The sequence below is a fragment of the Diaporthe citri genome, assembly GCF_014595645.1.
Source record: "Diaporthe citri strain NFHF-8-4 chromosome Unknown scaffold_6, whole genome shotgun sequence".
NCBI classification, from domain to species: domain Eukaryota; kingdom Fungi; phylum Ascomycota; class Sordariomycetes; order Diaporthales; family Diaporthaceae; genus Diaporthe; species Diaporthe citri.
Window position 1 is genome coordinate 3,052,566 of NW_025064851.1, and position 16,592 is coordinate 3,069,157.

The window sequence follows — 16,592 nt, forward strand, 5'->3', positions numbered from 1 at the left end:
GCTGAGTACCTTGCACCAACGACAGCCGGCCTCAACATGCCTGGCCTTGTACCGGTACTTTTGAACCTAAAATTGTGCCTGGCCAACCTTCTAACTAATGTCGTACCTGTCTCGCACGTAGGCTCTTACCGCGGCTCCAAAGGCACATCGCAGTTCGCAAGCGATATAATGCACGCACACAACTCTAGAATCTAAGCACTCGGGGCAAGGATCTTGACGAGAGCAGGGTCGCACCACACGTCTGTCATCATTGCCATGCCGGTAGACGAACTGTCACGTCAGGGATATCAGATGCACCTCCTGCGTCTTGCACGGCCAGCCACAACAGTGCGGCTTGCTTCTGCTGTCGGCATCGCCAGCGTCCAGTGTCCCAAGTGGACAAAGCCCCGGGTGTGATGGTCTTGGGAAAGGTGCAGCTTAATCTCCTGTGAGGCGTTTCGCTGTGACTGTGCCGCTCTTGTTCACTGCTTCAAAACCAACTTGCCTGCTTGCTTTGCAGAGCAACAGGGCAGGCGGGGATAGAAACCTTGAAAATTTACGGGAACTGGGTTGACGAAAATTGTGAAGTAGCCCTGGTCGGGATTGCCAGGCTACTGGGGGCTGTTGCACGGGTCCCTGAACAGAGGTGAGCCTCCACAGGCCCCGCTCGCCCCCCATTATTCATCGTGTGCTGTCACGGTCGCACAGCCTGCCACCAGGCACCTCTCAAACCAGTTATCCCCAAACCGCGGCATCTTCAGCTTCAGGGACACTCCATGATGCTTCTATCCGGATCTGTCACATCCTCAGGCACCGTTGGCCATCCCATGTGCGAGCTCATCCGCCAAGATTGCGTCTCATTTGCCCACACAGGGCATGAAAGCTGGGCCCCCATGGCAGGCAGTTGCAGTGTGACGAGCAGAAAGACCCTTAATCTTTTACTGCATCACCTCTGACATTTGAAGGAAGGTTCCGCATAGGAGACAAACCAACGCGCTTAACAGTGACAGGCTTCTGTTGGTATCAGATCCGATTCCAGAGTCTGATGTAAAATGAACTCGACACCCGGCAACCCACTCGCGTGGCAGACCCCGGGACCATTAGGAATGTCTTCCTGAACCCCAGTTCCCGCCCAGCCGGCACCTGGCTATTGTGCATGCAGAAGGTTGTGGAGGCAACTACCGGAGGCATTGACAAAGGTTCCGAGGTCTACGGAGTACCATGGAGTGATTGGCTCTGGTACCGGTGAATCGCAGTCCGGGGCACGGCATCCTAAAATCCTGGGCACAGTGGTTTTGTTTTGGGGCTGGTCGTTTCTAATTCGAACAGTCCGGTATTTCGGCTGAGCTATCTTGACTGTGCCTGACCGCTCTCGAATTGTTGTAGTCTAGAGATCTTGGGACTCGTTTTGACTCGTATTTCGTGTCCTTCGCGTATAGCAGCGTCGCCTCGGCGGACTCCATATCGGGCCGTCCCAGAGCCTGAGCCCGTGACCTCCAGGAATTTGTTCATGGCGCCACCTGAGAACCGCTTGCGGAAGTAGAGCTGACTGAAGGAGCCTCAGTTCCGGGGCCTGTTGTCACAAAATCAAGCCCATCTGCTGCCAGACTGATAGTTTGTCGGCTTGTTCCGCCATGTTCTTCGAGCAATACTGCGGGCGGGTCCCGCCCATCGCCGTCTTCGGCTCGGTCTCGGTAATCTGACACAAAAAGTCGATCATAAACTCCATCATGGGGCTTAGTTCTACAGAGGGCCGGATCAGATCTCCAAAATCTGGCCAGGCACATATACCGAGTGAGTCAACAAGGAGCGGGGCAAAGACGGGTGATCTTGGCACTGAGGCCATAAGGCTGGATCCATAGGTTGTCGCGATTCGAAGATCATGAAATCGCACGTGTCTCGTCGAGATTGCACCACCTCCCGAGTTTCAGAAACAGCCGCATCATGCTACTGCTCTGGGGGGTCTGGTGTTCAGAGCGCAGAGGAGCCCGTGCTCCTACCAGCAGCCGCCAGCGAGCCCGCGGCTCTGGCCCCGGCACTATATTTGACGTGGCTTATCGACAGTGACATGACACCGGGCCATTGGGTCACTCCTGTCTTAGGTCGAGGCACTTCCAGACTGCTGTTCGGAATACAAGTACCGTAGTATCCACTCGTACCAGACAAGGTCCACCACATGCAGTGTCGTTCTCGTGTCCGTGAGCATTCCCTTTCTCAGCTGGGCCGACCGGCAGCTGGGCCGGGAGTGGTCAAGCTCTTTGGCCCTGATTCGTGCCAAGCTCCAGCGCCGCGGAACGGCTACCACGTACGGAGGGGTCGAATCCTGGTAGGCTGGGCAAAGGAATCCATATGATGGGAGACCAGGGCATGGCGAGATATATCGAAAGACAACCGTGAAGCAAGACAATTGGGAAGGAATAATGCGAGGCAGCGAGCAGTCTTGCCGCAGCATGGCTCTAACCCAATCTGGGGCAGTTCGTTAGTCTGGGCGAGGAGCTCGCGCATCGCAGTGCTTCTTCAGACGCCTAGCTCTTGGTCTCTGCTAGAAGCCCATGTTTTAACCAAGCCAGCCCTGAATACGCGGCAACAAATAGAAAGCTGCTGTTCCCAGTTCTGTCAGTATGGGCCTGGCGGGTGGAGTTGTTCGCATGCTATACTGCTTGTTGCCATGAAAGCCGTCGTCCAATGTTGCTGATCGTCTAAGGAGATGATCAGCCGATCATGCAGCAGGCACATCCCTGACGGTCATGAGTCTTAACTTAGCAGACTGCCAATAGGTGGCTGTCAAGCTCATGCCTCGATGCCTCGAGTGCAACGTCGAATCGAGAAGAAGAAAAGGGCTCATTACAGTTGCGTAGTATTATTACGGGCAGAGTGCAGGTCAGGACCAGTGCGGACGACCATCGGGATGTGATTGTACCCGTGCTGCCGCGTCGGGGCCCCGGGACTTGAGGTGTCAAGATCTGGTCAACGTCAGACTTCATCTATCTCGAGCAAGCCACGAGGGATTGCGATTCGCCGAGAAGCGCTGCCGTCGTCGAGCCTTCACCTTCTCTTATGCCGGACCCCGTTCGAGGTTCTAGCCGACCGAATGGAACCTGGCGAGGAAGCTCCTTCTTCTGAACCGAAAAGTAAAGAAAGCTGCCGACAACTGCGCCGACCGGAACAGCCAACGGTGGGGTGCCATGTTGCAAAGACTGTGCAGACTTCGAGATGACATGCAGACCATGGCTTGTCAGAGCCATGCGTTGCACGATGCATGATGAATCTGCCCGCGAGATGGCCAGGGTCAGCAGCTTCCTGGACAGGATCAATAGGATCGTGGGGGTGCTTTCCTGTTGTTCTTGGATGCTGGTCAGAGTGGTGACGCGCCCAGAAGCTTCACCTCTGGATGAGCACGTTTGGGACGCGACGATGGCTGGACCTTGGGGCAGCTTGGGGTGTTGGGCCACTGCACGGTCACCGATCTGCAGAGGGGAGGTGGCGGTAAGACGGTAGCGAGTGGGTAGCAGTGGAAGGGGAGGAAGGGACGAGCCGAGGTACGTACCTGGTACGTACCTGGCTTAGACCACCTGCCCACCCACCCCATCCAAACCCACCCCCTCCCGCCAGCCCATCAGCACCGAGACTTCCAAGGGGCCCTTCCCAAAGAAGCCCCACTTCTGGGATATCACCCTCCTGCCAGTCCTGGCAGACTGGCCGCCCCTCTGCATCTCGAAAACTTCAAATCACGCACACACCCCATGCCCAGACTCAGAACCAGACTCAGAACCAGACTCAGACCCACGTCCAGGTCCAGGCCCACCTGGGCAACTTCTGCTCGCTCACGTGGCTGTCGACAGTCGAACCCGGTCTTCTCTCAACATGTCAATCTAATTGCATGAAAACGGGCTCGGTTAAGCTGACGGCTCCAAGCATCATGACGCATGTGCCGTGATGCTGGTGTCGCCTTACCGATCGCTGACGGATCTTGACGGATCTTGACTAAACCGCCGCGTCAGGGCCGTCTTTCCACCATCTGTGGGATCACGAAGCATACACACTGGGCCCCTCAGCGCTGCCCTCAGCCGTGTCATCGCTACATTAGGTCGTTTGTAGTTCAGACGGACGTGCGTGGCGGCGTTTTATTCCTCGACCTCGTGAAACGATAATCTCCGCGACCATCGAGGCCTGCTGCTGCACAATCTCTGCTGTCACGGCAGATGCCAGTGATCTACTTCGAGAAGCCAGCGTAGGCTGGTTGATGCACCGTGCACGCATTGAATCAGCCTGGAGGAGCCGTACACCATCATGCTGACCCCAACGAGTTCATCTCGTCAGGCCTCGTTCGTTCGCTCTGTCTGATCCACCGTCGATCAGTTCACAGCTTCCCACGATACCGCTCGCACTTGCCAGACTGCACCTGCCAGCCAGCCAGCCTGCACAATGAGAAGCACTTTCAAACACGGCATTGGTTAGCGCCGACTCCTACCCACATTGTTCGCCGACTCTTTCTTGCCGGCATTCGACATTGAGCGTCGCAGTGGCGCCCACTCGAGTCCATTGGTGTACTTCCTGAATCGGACCAGATAAAGTCGATCTTGATGCGACCTTCCCCATAGGAGTTGCAGGCGGTGGTGCCGCATTCGCATACCGAAACAGCAAAGTCTTGACATGATCCCGCCTGATCCAGTCAGCGCCGAGGGCAAGACATGCTATGCCCTGCAGGACGTTTGTTCGTGCTTCCACCACTGCATTATGCACCAACACCAGCGGACCAGTGATGCGGTCCGAAGCTTGCTGTTCGTGGAGAAGGCCTGGTCAGCCCAGCCTCCTTGCCTTCATTGGGCTTCCACGCAGACGGAGAGGTACTGTAAACAGTTCCTTTCCCACCCAAGGCCCACAATCTCGCGCGTGCCCGGAGCCACCAAGGTAGCCCTGCCAAAGCAAGATCGGCAACACCATCACGATTTTGGGGCACCGGAACAGACGTCTGGGTCATCCACATTGCCGCAACAAGGGTCCAGCCCCAGCACCAACGACATTGTGTTAATCTATATCCTACACAGACTAGACGAGTCTGGATCTTTGCTTCCCAACGTTCTTCCCATTTCAGCAGAATGGCCTGATTAGAGGCAGATCCTGACTGGCTCATCCTTTCCTGAACAGCTCCTTCAGTGGCGTAGTGTCACCATCCTCGGATAACAACATCCCCGGATGTGGAAGCAAGTTGTTCCCACAACATTTGCTGTGTGAGGATAACGGGCCGTGGCTTCGGGATCGGATTGTCAAGCCATCACCATTGGCAAACCAACTGTGATTGAAGATCCGTCTGGCCAAGTCAGGCAACAGGAGTCCTTTGACTGCCAACTCAGTTGAAGCAGGTCTATCCAATGTCAGGTTCCTATCCAAGTTGCTCTGGTATTCTACAGCCGGCACCAACTTGATCAAGACGGTTTCAAAGGGAAGGTAGGGCTCAAACATTCGGGCGCCTCAGTACTGACCACGCCTTATCAGTATACAAGCTGTGCTATAGCCTAACCTGGACTGGGCCAGCAATTCATGCTAGGATGCTCATAACTCAACCGAGTGATTCATTCTGTGGACTACCCACACCTCGTCCAAAGGCCGTCTATTTTAATGTCACAGACCGTACCGCACGTAAGACTCCTAGGTGGGACTGACCCATGCTGTTGCAACAGGGCGGCTAGTGCGTGAGCCTGAGCATCGGGTCTATCTGTATGCGTCACGAGGTTCCTATCTCCCATGGCCTGCCCGTAAGAGCCTAGCCATACCAAATATCTGCGAACATGGCAAATCACGGTGAGCCAATAAACCTGAAGGCATCTACATGGAGACGTTGTCTTCTTTAACTCTTTGAAGCCACCTGGCGACCGGTATCAGAGAATCAGTAGTTTACCGAAGCTATGCAGCCAGGGCAGTCAGCGGTTGCTGCAGTCAGCCTCGTTAGAGGAGCATTTCGGGAGATGTCGCCACAACGGCTGGACGTGTTGATCTCGCGGCATCCGTGGCCTGCCCTGGCCCATGTCCGAGAACCTCGATTCCTGGTGGATTGCCCCTGTTTCTTGACAGCAGGGCTGGCGATGACCTGCCACCGACGTACATCACTTGCTCCGCTATCATGACTGCCGTCATGTTCTGGAAGGTATTTAGCAGTTGTTGCGATGCAACGGTGATATCATTTCTTGGCCCCGTAATCAATCCTGCCAATCTGATATCACTGTGTAGGTAGCCTCTCCCACAGGGATCGTGGGTCGGCTCAATGCAGCGCGAGAGTCATCATCAAATCCATAGCCATTCGAATTTCTCGACGACATAAAAATACCAGAAGCAGGTTCGAGGTCAGCGTAAAGTTGGCGGTTGGCATTTCGACCCTCCCTCTCGGTACACGGGAATGTACAGTACTCCCGAGCCTACAAGCCAAGATTGGAGATCTGCAATGCGCCTCATCTGGGGTGCATATGCGCTTCGATCGATGCGCACCAATCGCGGCTTGGTGGCCAGGACACACTTCAGAATGTTCGCTTCCTTCTCCATATTTGCTCCTTTGAGCCTCAGCACAGACCGGACCCTCACCACCAGGATGTAACAGCTCACCACCTCGAATTGGGCGATGCTAAATCACATGGACCTTCACCCGTGCATCCCCGGCTGCTTTCATTTACCCGTTTTGCCATCCTGACCACTCAGAGCCGCTATTCACTACCCCAGACTCTGGACCGCCCGGAGTACGACCTTAGCATGACTAGTAAGACCAGGTAAGTACCTCTATGATGTCTGCTTAGACGACAGCTTACCCGGAACCACGGGATGCTAACCGTTGGTACGATAAAGGTGCGTATGCGAGATCTCGGGCCTATATTTTCAGCTGCAAAGTGGGCCTCGACTTCGGCCACAAGAAAAATAGACAAAAGTGCGGGTCATACCCGTGTCAGCTTTCACGTCACATTCTACGGGCCTACGGAACGGGGTCGCAAGCCTTGATGAGCTGTCTACAGGGTTGGCAAGTGCCGTGGGTCCCTTCGGCATTTCACAAAGTCGCCCTGTCCGATGCCTGGCGTGACACAGTGGCGGTCTACGGCTTCAGCCCGTCGGTTTGGAAGGATCCTGTTTTCGAGATATGTGAGATCTATCACGTCGGCACATGGAGGTGGATCGAAGGGCACCCCCCCGGAAACGGATACCGGAAACTAACAAGCATCTCGTCACACGTCCTACAGCGAGCGTTTGGCCGAGTGGTTCGGGAGAAAGCGGTCGTGACGGCCGCAATTGAGACCGTGGCATCGACGATGAAGAGAACGGCAGCAGAGCGCACACCGGCTGTCCCTTTCTGCAATACGAGATCGGACTTGCTTGGCTCTTCTCGAACTGAATCTGGACTCAGACCTTGCAGCTTCGGATCGGTAATGGGGTCGGCGGTCCTGAGAGCTCGCCTCGCTTTGGGCCCCTGCAGCCTCCTTACCTTGTTCGATTCACGATTCTGGGTCTGCTGTTTGGCGGCAGCAAGGGGTACAACGTCTAGCCACGAGGAGTTCTCTAGGCGGAGGCGGTCAGCCCAGGTCGACGAGGCTGTCGACCAGTGAAAAGCCGACCGCTGAGAAGCGGGCCTGCCTTATGTGACGGCGTCGTCAGCGGTGTCGAGATAGCTCGGAGCAGCTTCTATTATGTCTCAACCCATTGTCTTAGGGGCCCCAGCATCTCTTGGGTCTCGTGCGAGGGCCTCGTCAAAGTCCGATGTCTCGGAAACCCCACGGAGGCGCGGAATTGTGCGACATGGCGATGCACGTTGAACAGATGTCTCGCGGGTTGTGCCCCGTGAATATCTGCCCGGCGCCTCGTGAAGGGATCTCGAGGCTGCTGCAGTATCACGGTGGCGCCCTGTCTTGGTCGTCATCGTCACCACATGCATGCTGCAGTGCTCACCCAGGTTCCCTGCGTTCCCTGGCCCACGGAGCCGGGGCGCGATCGCCTGCGCGGTAGGACGGTGGCACAACGAGGCTGTCTCAGATAGTGGGGGTTGGGGGATGCGATCGGATTCCTCGCTTCTGCAGGCTGTACATGATCGTGCTTCTCGCGAGTTTTGTCGGGTCTGCCTGTCTGTGCAAGCGCGGAACTGTGCGGGATGTCAGATCGCGGTGGTGCCACAGTCACAAACCCTCGGTGTGATTGCCTCGTAGTCGCACAGCATTGACTCACTTGCACCTGGTCTCGTCTGATCTTGCCCACCGCATGTCTCCGGGGTCAAGCCACACGTTGACTGGAAATGGGGCCTGGCTGAGGCTGGTACTCCCCTCCCCTCTCTGCCGTGTCGCCCACCAAAAGGCCTGGCTCTCACAGCTCAGCCCTTGTCCAGGAGCTCCCGGCGCCTCCTCCCAGGGCCTGCTGCCCCCGTCTGAGGAGGCGAGGCCCAGCAGAATGTGATCGCCGACCTCCGTGAGCCGAGCATCGTTCGGAGCCGGTCGCTGACCATTATCCACATGCAGGAACAGCACAATGGACACTCCCGCGGAACCATAAAAATGGGAATGATTAAGCGAGGAGGGTCGGCTAGTACGCGTCAGTGACTTAACTCATTGCTGTGCCCCCTTCTGCGGCGTGTCCACTTTGAGCCGACTTGTCTACACCAAGTTGTCTACACTACATTCTACACCGGGTCTATTTTGGAATCTTTTGTGAGCGTAATGCATTCGACGTGAGGGGGCCTCTGGCCACACCCACAGCCTCGCCGACCGGGGGCACAGGCGTACATGCTGGCAAGGTATCGATGTGATGATGCGAGATACTAACCACTCGCAACCGTTCGCAGGGGACATGATCACCAGCACGCAAATTGCCCAAGCCTGCAAATATCGGACTTGTGCATTGGCACCACAATTGTTCGGAAAACCCATCCGTCACTTTGTTGCCATAAAAAGACCCGACGGGGAATATGTACAGGATGCTCGCAGACGATGCACAATGACGGATACGCGCCCGGTTAGGTGGGCGGGAATCAAAAAACATAGCAAGAAAAAAGCGAACAAAAAAGAATAAGGAAGTAGTAGTTCCGGAACTCATCACCGAAACGCCGTGCCCATGCGAACGTTACCCACACTCTGCACCCCCCTTCCCCTTCTCCAAAGGAGTCTTGGTCACTCACCCCTGTCAGCAAAGGGCCGATACTATGTTTGCTCCCTTACCCCATGGGGCCTCTGACTCCACCGCTGACTCTTGCCCTAATCACCCTGATGGGGATGCCCTCCCGTTACCACACTGTCGTGCGCCCGCCCCCCGGATGACCTTCACCCGTCTATTCACCGCCTATGGTTGATTCAGCAGTGGAACAGTGTGCTCAAAAAATGCGCACATTTCGTCGACATCCCGCAGAGGGTGGCCCGCTGGGAGCAGACAGACGAAATGGAGCGGCTAGGAGCATGGAGCATTGCTCGTTCCTGCACCACGCAGGAGAAGCTCCATTCCACACGATTCAGTCGCCCGAACGCTCGCTCTCAATAAGCGCCGTCTTCTAGATGCAACACACTCCTTGCCTCGAGGTGCATTTCTGGGTCCCATGTGCGTGGGTGGGTTGTGGCGTGTGAGGCACGTCGATACCCACAGGGTCCCGCACATGCATGTTCCCGAGCTGAACGGACATCGAAGACCCGTCAGGCAAAAGGTTGAGCCCGCATACGGGTTCTGAAGCAGCCCGATGGCAGCGAGGGAGGTCCGCGGAGCGCGAAGGGCGAAGCGCGCAAGAACGAGTCTGCGAGTCAACCACAAGCTCAGGCTCGGGGCCGGTTCTCAGGTACTCAGAACATGCCTCGCCCGCTCGCCAGCCTGACGAAGCTGTACGGGACGTTCTGGCCCACCAGCAGCCTGAGCGTCTCGACCGTCGCGAACGCGGCCGTGTCCGCGACGCCGTAGGCCGTGAACCCGCTCTGCTCGGCGACGATGCCCGGGTCGGCCTTGCGGGGGACGCCCATGCCGCCGTCGGCGAGGTCGAGGAACACCTTGCGCGCTGGACCGGGGCCCGAGCCCGAGCCGGGGCCCTTGTTGGCCCCACCGCCGCCGCCAAAGACCCGGATCAGCATGCCCACGATGTTGGCCTTCTCCGGGCCGAGGGCGCTGACGACCACGAAGGGCGAGGCGGCGTCGTCGGTCGCGCCGACCATGCGCGCCCGCTGGAGGGACTCGAGCGAGTTGAACGGCTCGATGGTCAGGCCGTAGGCCAGCGCGGGCGGCGTCTTGAAGCCCACGGTGTAGATCTTGCCCACGCGCAGGGCCTTGAGGGCGAAGACGACGCTCGCGGCGTCGTCGGACGACGAGGCCAGCACGACGGCCGCGCGCCCGAAGTAGGCCGACGGCGCGAGGTCGCGCGTCAGCGTGCTGAGGACGCCGCGCCAGAGTGCGTTGTCGAGGATCAGCGTCGTGTTGGGCGGGAGGCCCGCGTCGCCGCCGCCGAGGTGGCCCAGCGAGTCCATCCTGGCGTGCCCGTTGCGCGGGCTCGAGGGTATCGACGCCGGCGCCGACGACGGCGACGGCGACGAGACCCCCGGCCGCACGACGATGGTGTCGACCATGCCGATCACCCGGGCGGCCTCGCTGAGTATCGGCCCGGCTCCGCCGTTGATGGAGGCGAAGAAGGGGCTGCTCCCGACCAGGCTGTGGAAGGAGACCGGCGGTTGGAGGTAGGCACCGCCGAAGTTCTTCTGGTTACACCATGCCTCCATGCCGCTATTCCCCTTGGGCTGCCTCTCCACCACCGCGAAGTGGTGCGGCAAGCCGAGCTCGTTGAAGCACTTCTCGTAGAAAGGGGCCTGCGGCGTTGCGCTGCGGCTGGCTGGACTGCTGATCCCGTAGATGTTCTTCTTGGGCAGCTGGCCGAGCAGAGACAGCGCTGCGTTTATCTCGGCCGCACTCATCTGCCCGGGTGCGGCTATGATTGGCAGCAGCGGATGCGTGATAGGAGTGAAGACCTTGTTCAGGGTCCTGGAGAACTGGCCAGTCTCGCCCATGTTGACGCCCGAGAAGGGCGGCGAGTCTGGGTAGTCAGCCTTCATTTTCGATCGGAAATATTCAAGCTCGAAGTTTTCGTTGTGATCGTTGATTATCGCTATCATCTTGATGATGTCCGCGTATTTTTGGGATTCCACGAATATCTCCTCGGCGTGTCTCGAAGGCCACTTGAAAGTCCCAGAGAAGTCGTGAAACGCAGACATGATTCGACTGCTCCCCCGTTGCTCCCAGAGCGATTTCCTGATGGCTTCTGGCAGCCAGAGCTCGACGTCGATGTACTCTACACCCCACTTGATGGCTCGGTGAAGGTACTCGTAGTATAAGTTTGGGTTATCCATAGGAAACCGTCCGTTTTCTCTCGTGCATCTTGTCGTGAATATGATGGGCAGCTCCGTACTTTGTCGCAGGAGCATGACCTGTTGACCAACGTAGCTCAAGCTGGGTAGGTCTGAGTACGTGCCGTCCCCAAGCGGTTCCTTCAACAGATCGACTCGGATCTCAACAGCGTCGGCGCCAACAGTCAGGATGTCCAGGTTTGGTAGAGCCGCTCGTACGTCGGGAAAGGTGGTTGATATAAAGTATGTTCTCGCCTTCGCCATGAGTGTTTCGTGATGGTTGAGCTGGCCCAGGGTGAAGGAGATGAACCTCGACAGGTCCCGCCTAAAGAAAGGAGTCTCGGTGTAGAGAAATTCATAGTCGCACTGCACAGATAGAAGTTCGTCCGGCGGCATGCCCAGGTTCACCCAGTGTGCGTTGATAGCCACGACAAGCCCCCGATCACGTTCCGCAATGTCCGTCTGTGCTTTGTCCGCTGGAATCCCGACAACCAGCCCTTGGTCCGCCTCGTTGACATCCTTGAAAGCCTCGATCAATCTTTGAGGCTTTCCAAGGATCTCCGCGAAAATGGACACGATCTTGTCCTGCCCGGGTCCGTAGATGATGACAACAATCCTCGTGTCGCCCCTCTGAGGTCCACTGCCAAACGTCGTGGTGGCCAAGATGGGCGGTGAGTGCCCGTTCATCTCCATGTCCGTGTCACCACTATTTGGAAACCCGGCGACCATGCTCCTAGGTCTCGCCGGCGTCGGCGTTGGTTCAAGCTGCTGGACCGCCGTCATCCTTTGCCTCCCGGTGATATAAACCAGCCGAGAGTCCTGCGAGTTGTGCGAGTGATGTCGTCTTGGCAATAGCAGACCAGGACAGCGAGCGCCAAACAGTCGACTTGCCGAGTTCTATGTGTTGCTCTCAGTATCCAGGGGTTAAGAATCACGGTGGCGCCACTCGTTAGTTGGCCACTGTAATCGCGAGTTGTATCTGTGTTCCCAACCGCGCATGGCAAAGTGGCCGGCAGTGCAAAAGATTGTACAGAGCGGAGCCCTGACCTCAAGATCAACAGCCCGTGTAGGGCAGACTTTGGAGGGACGCGTGGCGGCAGATAAAGGATAGCGCACCGCAACGCAAGTTGTGTCTGTTGAAAGGTCCGAACCCACGAAAGCGGGTTGAGTAGGAAAACCCCTGCCAGGAAGCAGGCGAGCGATGCAAGCTTACTTGGACTCGGTGTTTGGTGGTGCGCGACAGGCTATGTTTCTCCTCGTGAGATGATAGATGGTATGCGGCTTGGCCAGTTGAATGACAGGCGGCGCGGATCAGGACGTCCTCCGAGCCCCGGGGATTTTGTGGTTGGATATGCAGGGCCAAGCGACAGGAAGGGCCTGGAGAAATTCTCAATAGGTTGTCTGGAGCTGACAGCGTCAATTGGCCGACGCTGGTTGGTGTGCAGAGGCGACGTTATTCCAGATATGATTCCGGCGCATTCCTGTCATGTCATTGCGGCCGTAGACGGATCTCGTGACATTGGGTCCAGACCGTCTTTCTCTGGGGGAGTCACGCAAGCCCAAGGCCCGGGATGTTTGCGAATGGATGTCGCGTGTGCTGGAGGCCGACAGGACAGGCGCATGCGTGTGGTATCGAAGGGAAAAGTAGATGTCAGGAGGCCGAATGATGTGATGTTGGAGTAGTGGGTAAGTAGAAGTAGTCGGCTTCCCGCATCAGGGACCCGAGCAGTCGCAGCGCCAAGGAGTCAGCCAGAATATTTCGCCGACGCTGGAAACGATTATCCCTGACCTAGCCTAGAATTAAGCTCATTGGGATATCGGCGGGTTTGGCAGGGGTCTATTGTGGCATCAGGTTGCTACGAGCGTTCTCGACGAAACATTGCCAGGAAAAACCCCAGCTCTGCCCGTCAGGCTTGTGCTGAACACGGGCAATACAAGCCAGGCTGCTAAGCTGGTCAAGGCAGGAGGAGGCGGCCGGGCATCACGATGACTTCTGCCGGTGCCCAGTGACTGACGTGCCGCGGCTGAGAGCACTCCATTGTTCCACCACATGACATGGATGAAGCTCGACAGATCTACAATGCGGATCTCGGCGCACCAGGCCCACGAGCCTCTCAAACACAGGCGGGCACAGGGCATTCGCTCCCTCAGCCAGGCCCAGCTGGGCCCAGCAGGGCCAGATGCGCAGTGCTGTCGGTGGTGGGCCCACCCGCCGAAACTGGTGATCAAGCAAGCAGTTGCCAGTGAGATCTGCTGTGGTCGCCCACGGTGAGGGCTGCAGGTGGAGATGCAATGCAAGACCTGCGACCCGCCCCGCCTGTCGCCGATCCACATGGTCCGGCGGCCTGGAGGGCAACAACTGGTGATGGGTGGCTCGAGGATACGCGCAACTTGGTCCGCAACAAAGGATGCGATCCAAACTGGCAAGGAGGCTCCGAGTGCCCCCCGCGTTGCCGAGTCACAGGCTCACAGCAGGGGACGTGACATCGCGGGGTAGCCTGCCTGTACTGCCTAAGCAAAGAGCTTGATCCCGTGGATGGGCGGACACACCCCGACACACAAAACTCCTTGGGCCCTTGCCGGGGAGCACGCCCAGGTGCTCCAGACCAGTTTCCCCAGGCCAGAAGGTTGGGGAAGAACGTGGGGCGAGGGGTGGTCCGGAATCTGGACCACTGATTTCTGCCGTAATTCCCCTATTTCTGGATTTTTGCGAGCCGAGATCTTCCGCCAATCACCACATGCTGACCTCGTCTCGGCACATTGCTTGGCGAACGCCGCTTGATGATCAGCAAGCATGGGCCAGAGCAGACAAACCAGACATTATACACACCACACACAAGAAGGGCCCTGATGTGATTGTGACATCTGTGATGCCGGTCGAAGGCTCGCTTCTTGACTGGCTCCTGGACTGGCAGGCTGCTTCGAGCCTAGATGAAGCGTGCCTCGGCCATGCGGGCCATTATATTTCTATGAGACATCGCGTCTCTCTGAACCATCCTTCTCAACAGCGGTGTTGGAGCAACGTTCCGTTCCTATCAGCCTAATGGACTGTTCGTCAGCTTCTGCAGACAGGCAGCGGCTGTTCTGTGCCCGTATCGGCCATGACGAGGTAGATAACATCCGGGACATTGTGTCCTGTTGTTACCCGAGACGACAGTACACTCATCAGTGCGCCAGAGTTGCCTTGTCGGATCGCTCCGAAGTGCATTTCAAGTGCGAACGCCAGGTCGGATCCTGCAGGTTCTAAGTTGAAAGCTTGTCCCCCGAGACGGACCCGGCAGCCCGGACTTACAGAACCTGTGCGACTAGTCTGCCGGACGCGGGGAGCAGCGGCTGCCAAGTCGAGCAGCTTCATCTATCCTGCGCTGCTGGAGATTTGAGGGAGGGAGACAGCCAGTGCCCTACAACGATGATCCGATCGATTGACCCGGCTGACTCCTGGTCGTGGATTTTTGCCAAAACGGGCTCAGCGGCCGGCTGAAATGTGGCTGAATTGACCGAACCTAGCGAACCTGCCATTGCACCCCAGCCCAGTGTACTGAGTTCAATAATTCGGCGACAAATGGAGAAGGAAAACCAAACGATTCTAGCCCCTAGGCTACCAAACTTTCTCTTGGTTCAGATGGAGACAGCAACGAGCTTAACCTTGGTTGTGTCTCGCCATTTCTCCAAGACGGCTTGGATCTCATTTCCCCGCCACAATTTGTAGCGTGTGTAATGGCCGTTGGATTCCTCGACGTCAGGAATATTACGATCAGGAAGAAGAAGGTGCTTTTGTCGTTCAAGAACAGTTTTTCCGCCTATGGTCTGTGTTGCCAAGGGAAGGCCCGATCAGAATGCAGCCATGGAGCTGCACATGCACGCAACAAAGCCCAAGGAATTCGGCGCCACATTCCTCTCGAGCCCGTCGAAAACCCAATTGGCAAGAATCGTGCACAAAGCCAGTCTCTCCGGGCGAGAGGCTTCGGACGGGGCGGAGATTGGAGACGACGTTCTTGTCTCGTGCCGAGGCACGACAAAGATGCCTTAACGTCGATTTGTTCACGTTGATGTTACGTAGGTCTTGGTGGAAGGCATTGGTGGAAACGCAGCCCAATTCCCGATGTTTGTGAGTTGCGCAGCACCGTCGTTGTGCACGCCCTGGATGTGAGTGGTAGCTGCAAGGAGACACATCAAAGCCTTGAGGTTTTCCAAGGCCCATGGTGATCTCTGCAAAAGCAAGTCTCCTTCACTCTGGAAGGCCCGAATCAACAGCTTGGCTGCTTGAGCACGTATGCCCAAGTGTTCGCCGGCTTCGGATTGTCTGCGAATCAGCTGGATTAAGCAGATCAGTCATCGTTGGTAGTCGTCGCAAGACAGTCGCGGGTCTCAAATTTTGTTGTAGCCCGGCATGGCCTTGCCCCGAACGCACTTCTGGCTGTCTGTGGTGGTGATAATTCCACGTCGAAGGATCTCGATGATGTGTGCCCCCTCATCCTGTGCATACTCATATGCTCGAAGTCTTGGTCTAGACTGATGAGATTTATCAGCAAACTGCGGTCTGAGCTCGGGAAGTCGCCGTGCCCTTGGATAGATCTGCCAGGCCGTATGTCCTCCTTGTCCGTCCACCAACTATCCATACTCTCTCACCTGCTTCGCCCCGCTGTTGAGCCGCGAAGGTTCCATCTTGAGCGTCCGGCTTCATGCTGATGCCAACTGCGAACCTTGGCAGGCAGGCAGCCTGTCTACCCAGCGCCTAACAGAGATCACACACAGCCGTTACCCACAATACGACCGGTCAACCCGTTGGTAAAACGTCGAATGACATTCACAGAGCGCAGAGAGCCCATGGAGTTCCCAGGCGGACCTGTGAATATTGACGTACGGGGTTAAACACATACCCTGAGGCAGGTGGATGCCGGCCAATTCCTGGGTCTCGGGTCGCACCGTGGTGGACCGATCTCGCAGTCAGACATCCGGTGAGCTGTGGATGGGAATCAGGGAGTTCCACGGACTCCCACGGGATAATTGATCCAAGTCTGCGGTGGAGACTCTGACGCCCTGTCGAGAAATGGTCCCACGCTCAAATTGAGAGCTGCTGCTGGGCCCCAGATCACGCCAAGCACAGTCGCGTAACATCATGTCTGTCCGTCGAATGACTGCTTCTGGGACGCCGTCAGCTTGATTTCGTTCAAGATTGTGCTGGAAAATATCTGACAATGGTGGCAAGTCGCTAGCTAGATCCTGCGCGGCGCTCTCGAATCTTCCGGTCGAGGGCAGTGTCGCCATGGACAGATATCAGGA

The 16,592-nt window shown here is 57.0% G+C and overlaps 3 protein-coding genes across 3 annotated transcripts; all 3 read right to left on the reverse strand.

Moving 5' to 3' along the window:
- Positions 1 to 1,326: 1,326 nt before the first annotated feature.
- On the reverse strand, positions 1,327 to 1,708 carry INS49_012833 (uncharacterized protein; the record flags this gene model as incomplete). The annotated part of the gene is made up of 2 exons (XM_043173535.1): positions 1,327 to 1,528; positions 1,563 to 1,708. The coding sequence occupies 2 exons, from the start codon at positions 1,706 to 1,708 to the stop codon at positions 1,327 to 1,329; spliced, it is 348 nt and encodes a 115-aa protein (XP_043022832.1).
- An 8,059-nt stretch (positions 1,709 to 9,767) lies between these two features.
- INS49_012834 (uncharacterized protein) lies at positions 9,768 to 12,092 on the reverse strand (the record flags this gene model as incomplete). The annotated part of the gene is made up of 1 exon (XM_043173536.1): positions 9,768 to 12,092. The coding sequence occupies one exon, from the start codon at positions 12,090 to 12,092 to the stop codon at positions 9,768 to 9,770; it is 2,325 nt and encodes a 774-aa protein (XP_043022833.1).
- Positions 12,093 to 15,350: 3,258 nt separating this feature from the next.
- On the reverse strand, positions 15,351 to 15,974 carry INS49_012835 (uncharacterized protein; the record flags this gene model as incomplete). Its single annotated transcript, XM_043173537.1, has 3 exons — positions 15,351 to 15,612; positions 15,721 to 15,821; positions 15,939 to 15,974. 3 exons carry the CDS (start codon positions 15,972 to 15,974, stop codon positions 15,351 to 15,353), a joined length of 399 nt encoding a protein of 132 aa, XP_043022834.1.
- Positions 15,975 to 16,592: the final 618 nt, after the last annotated feature.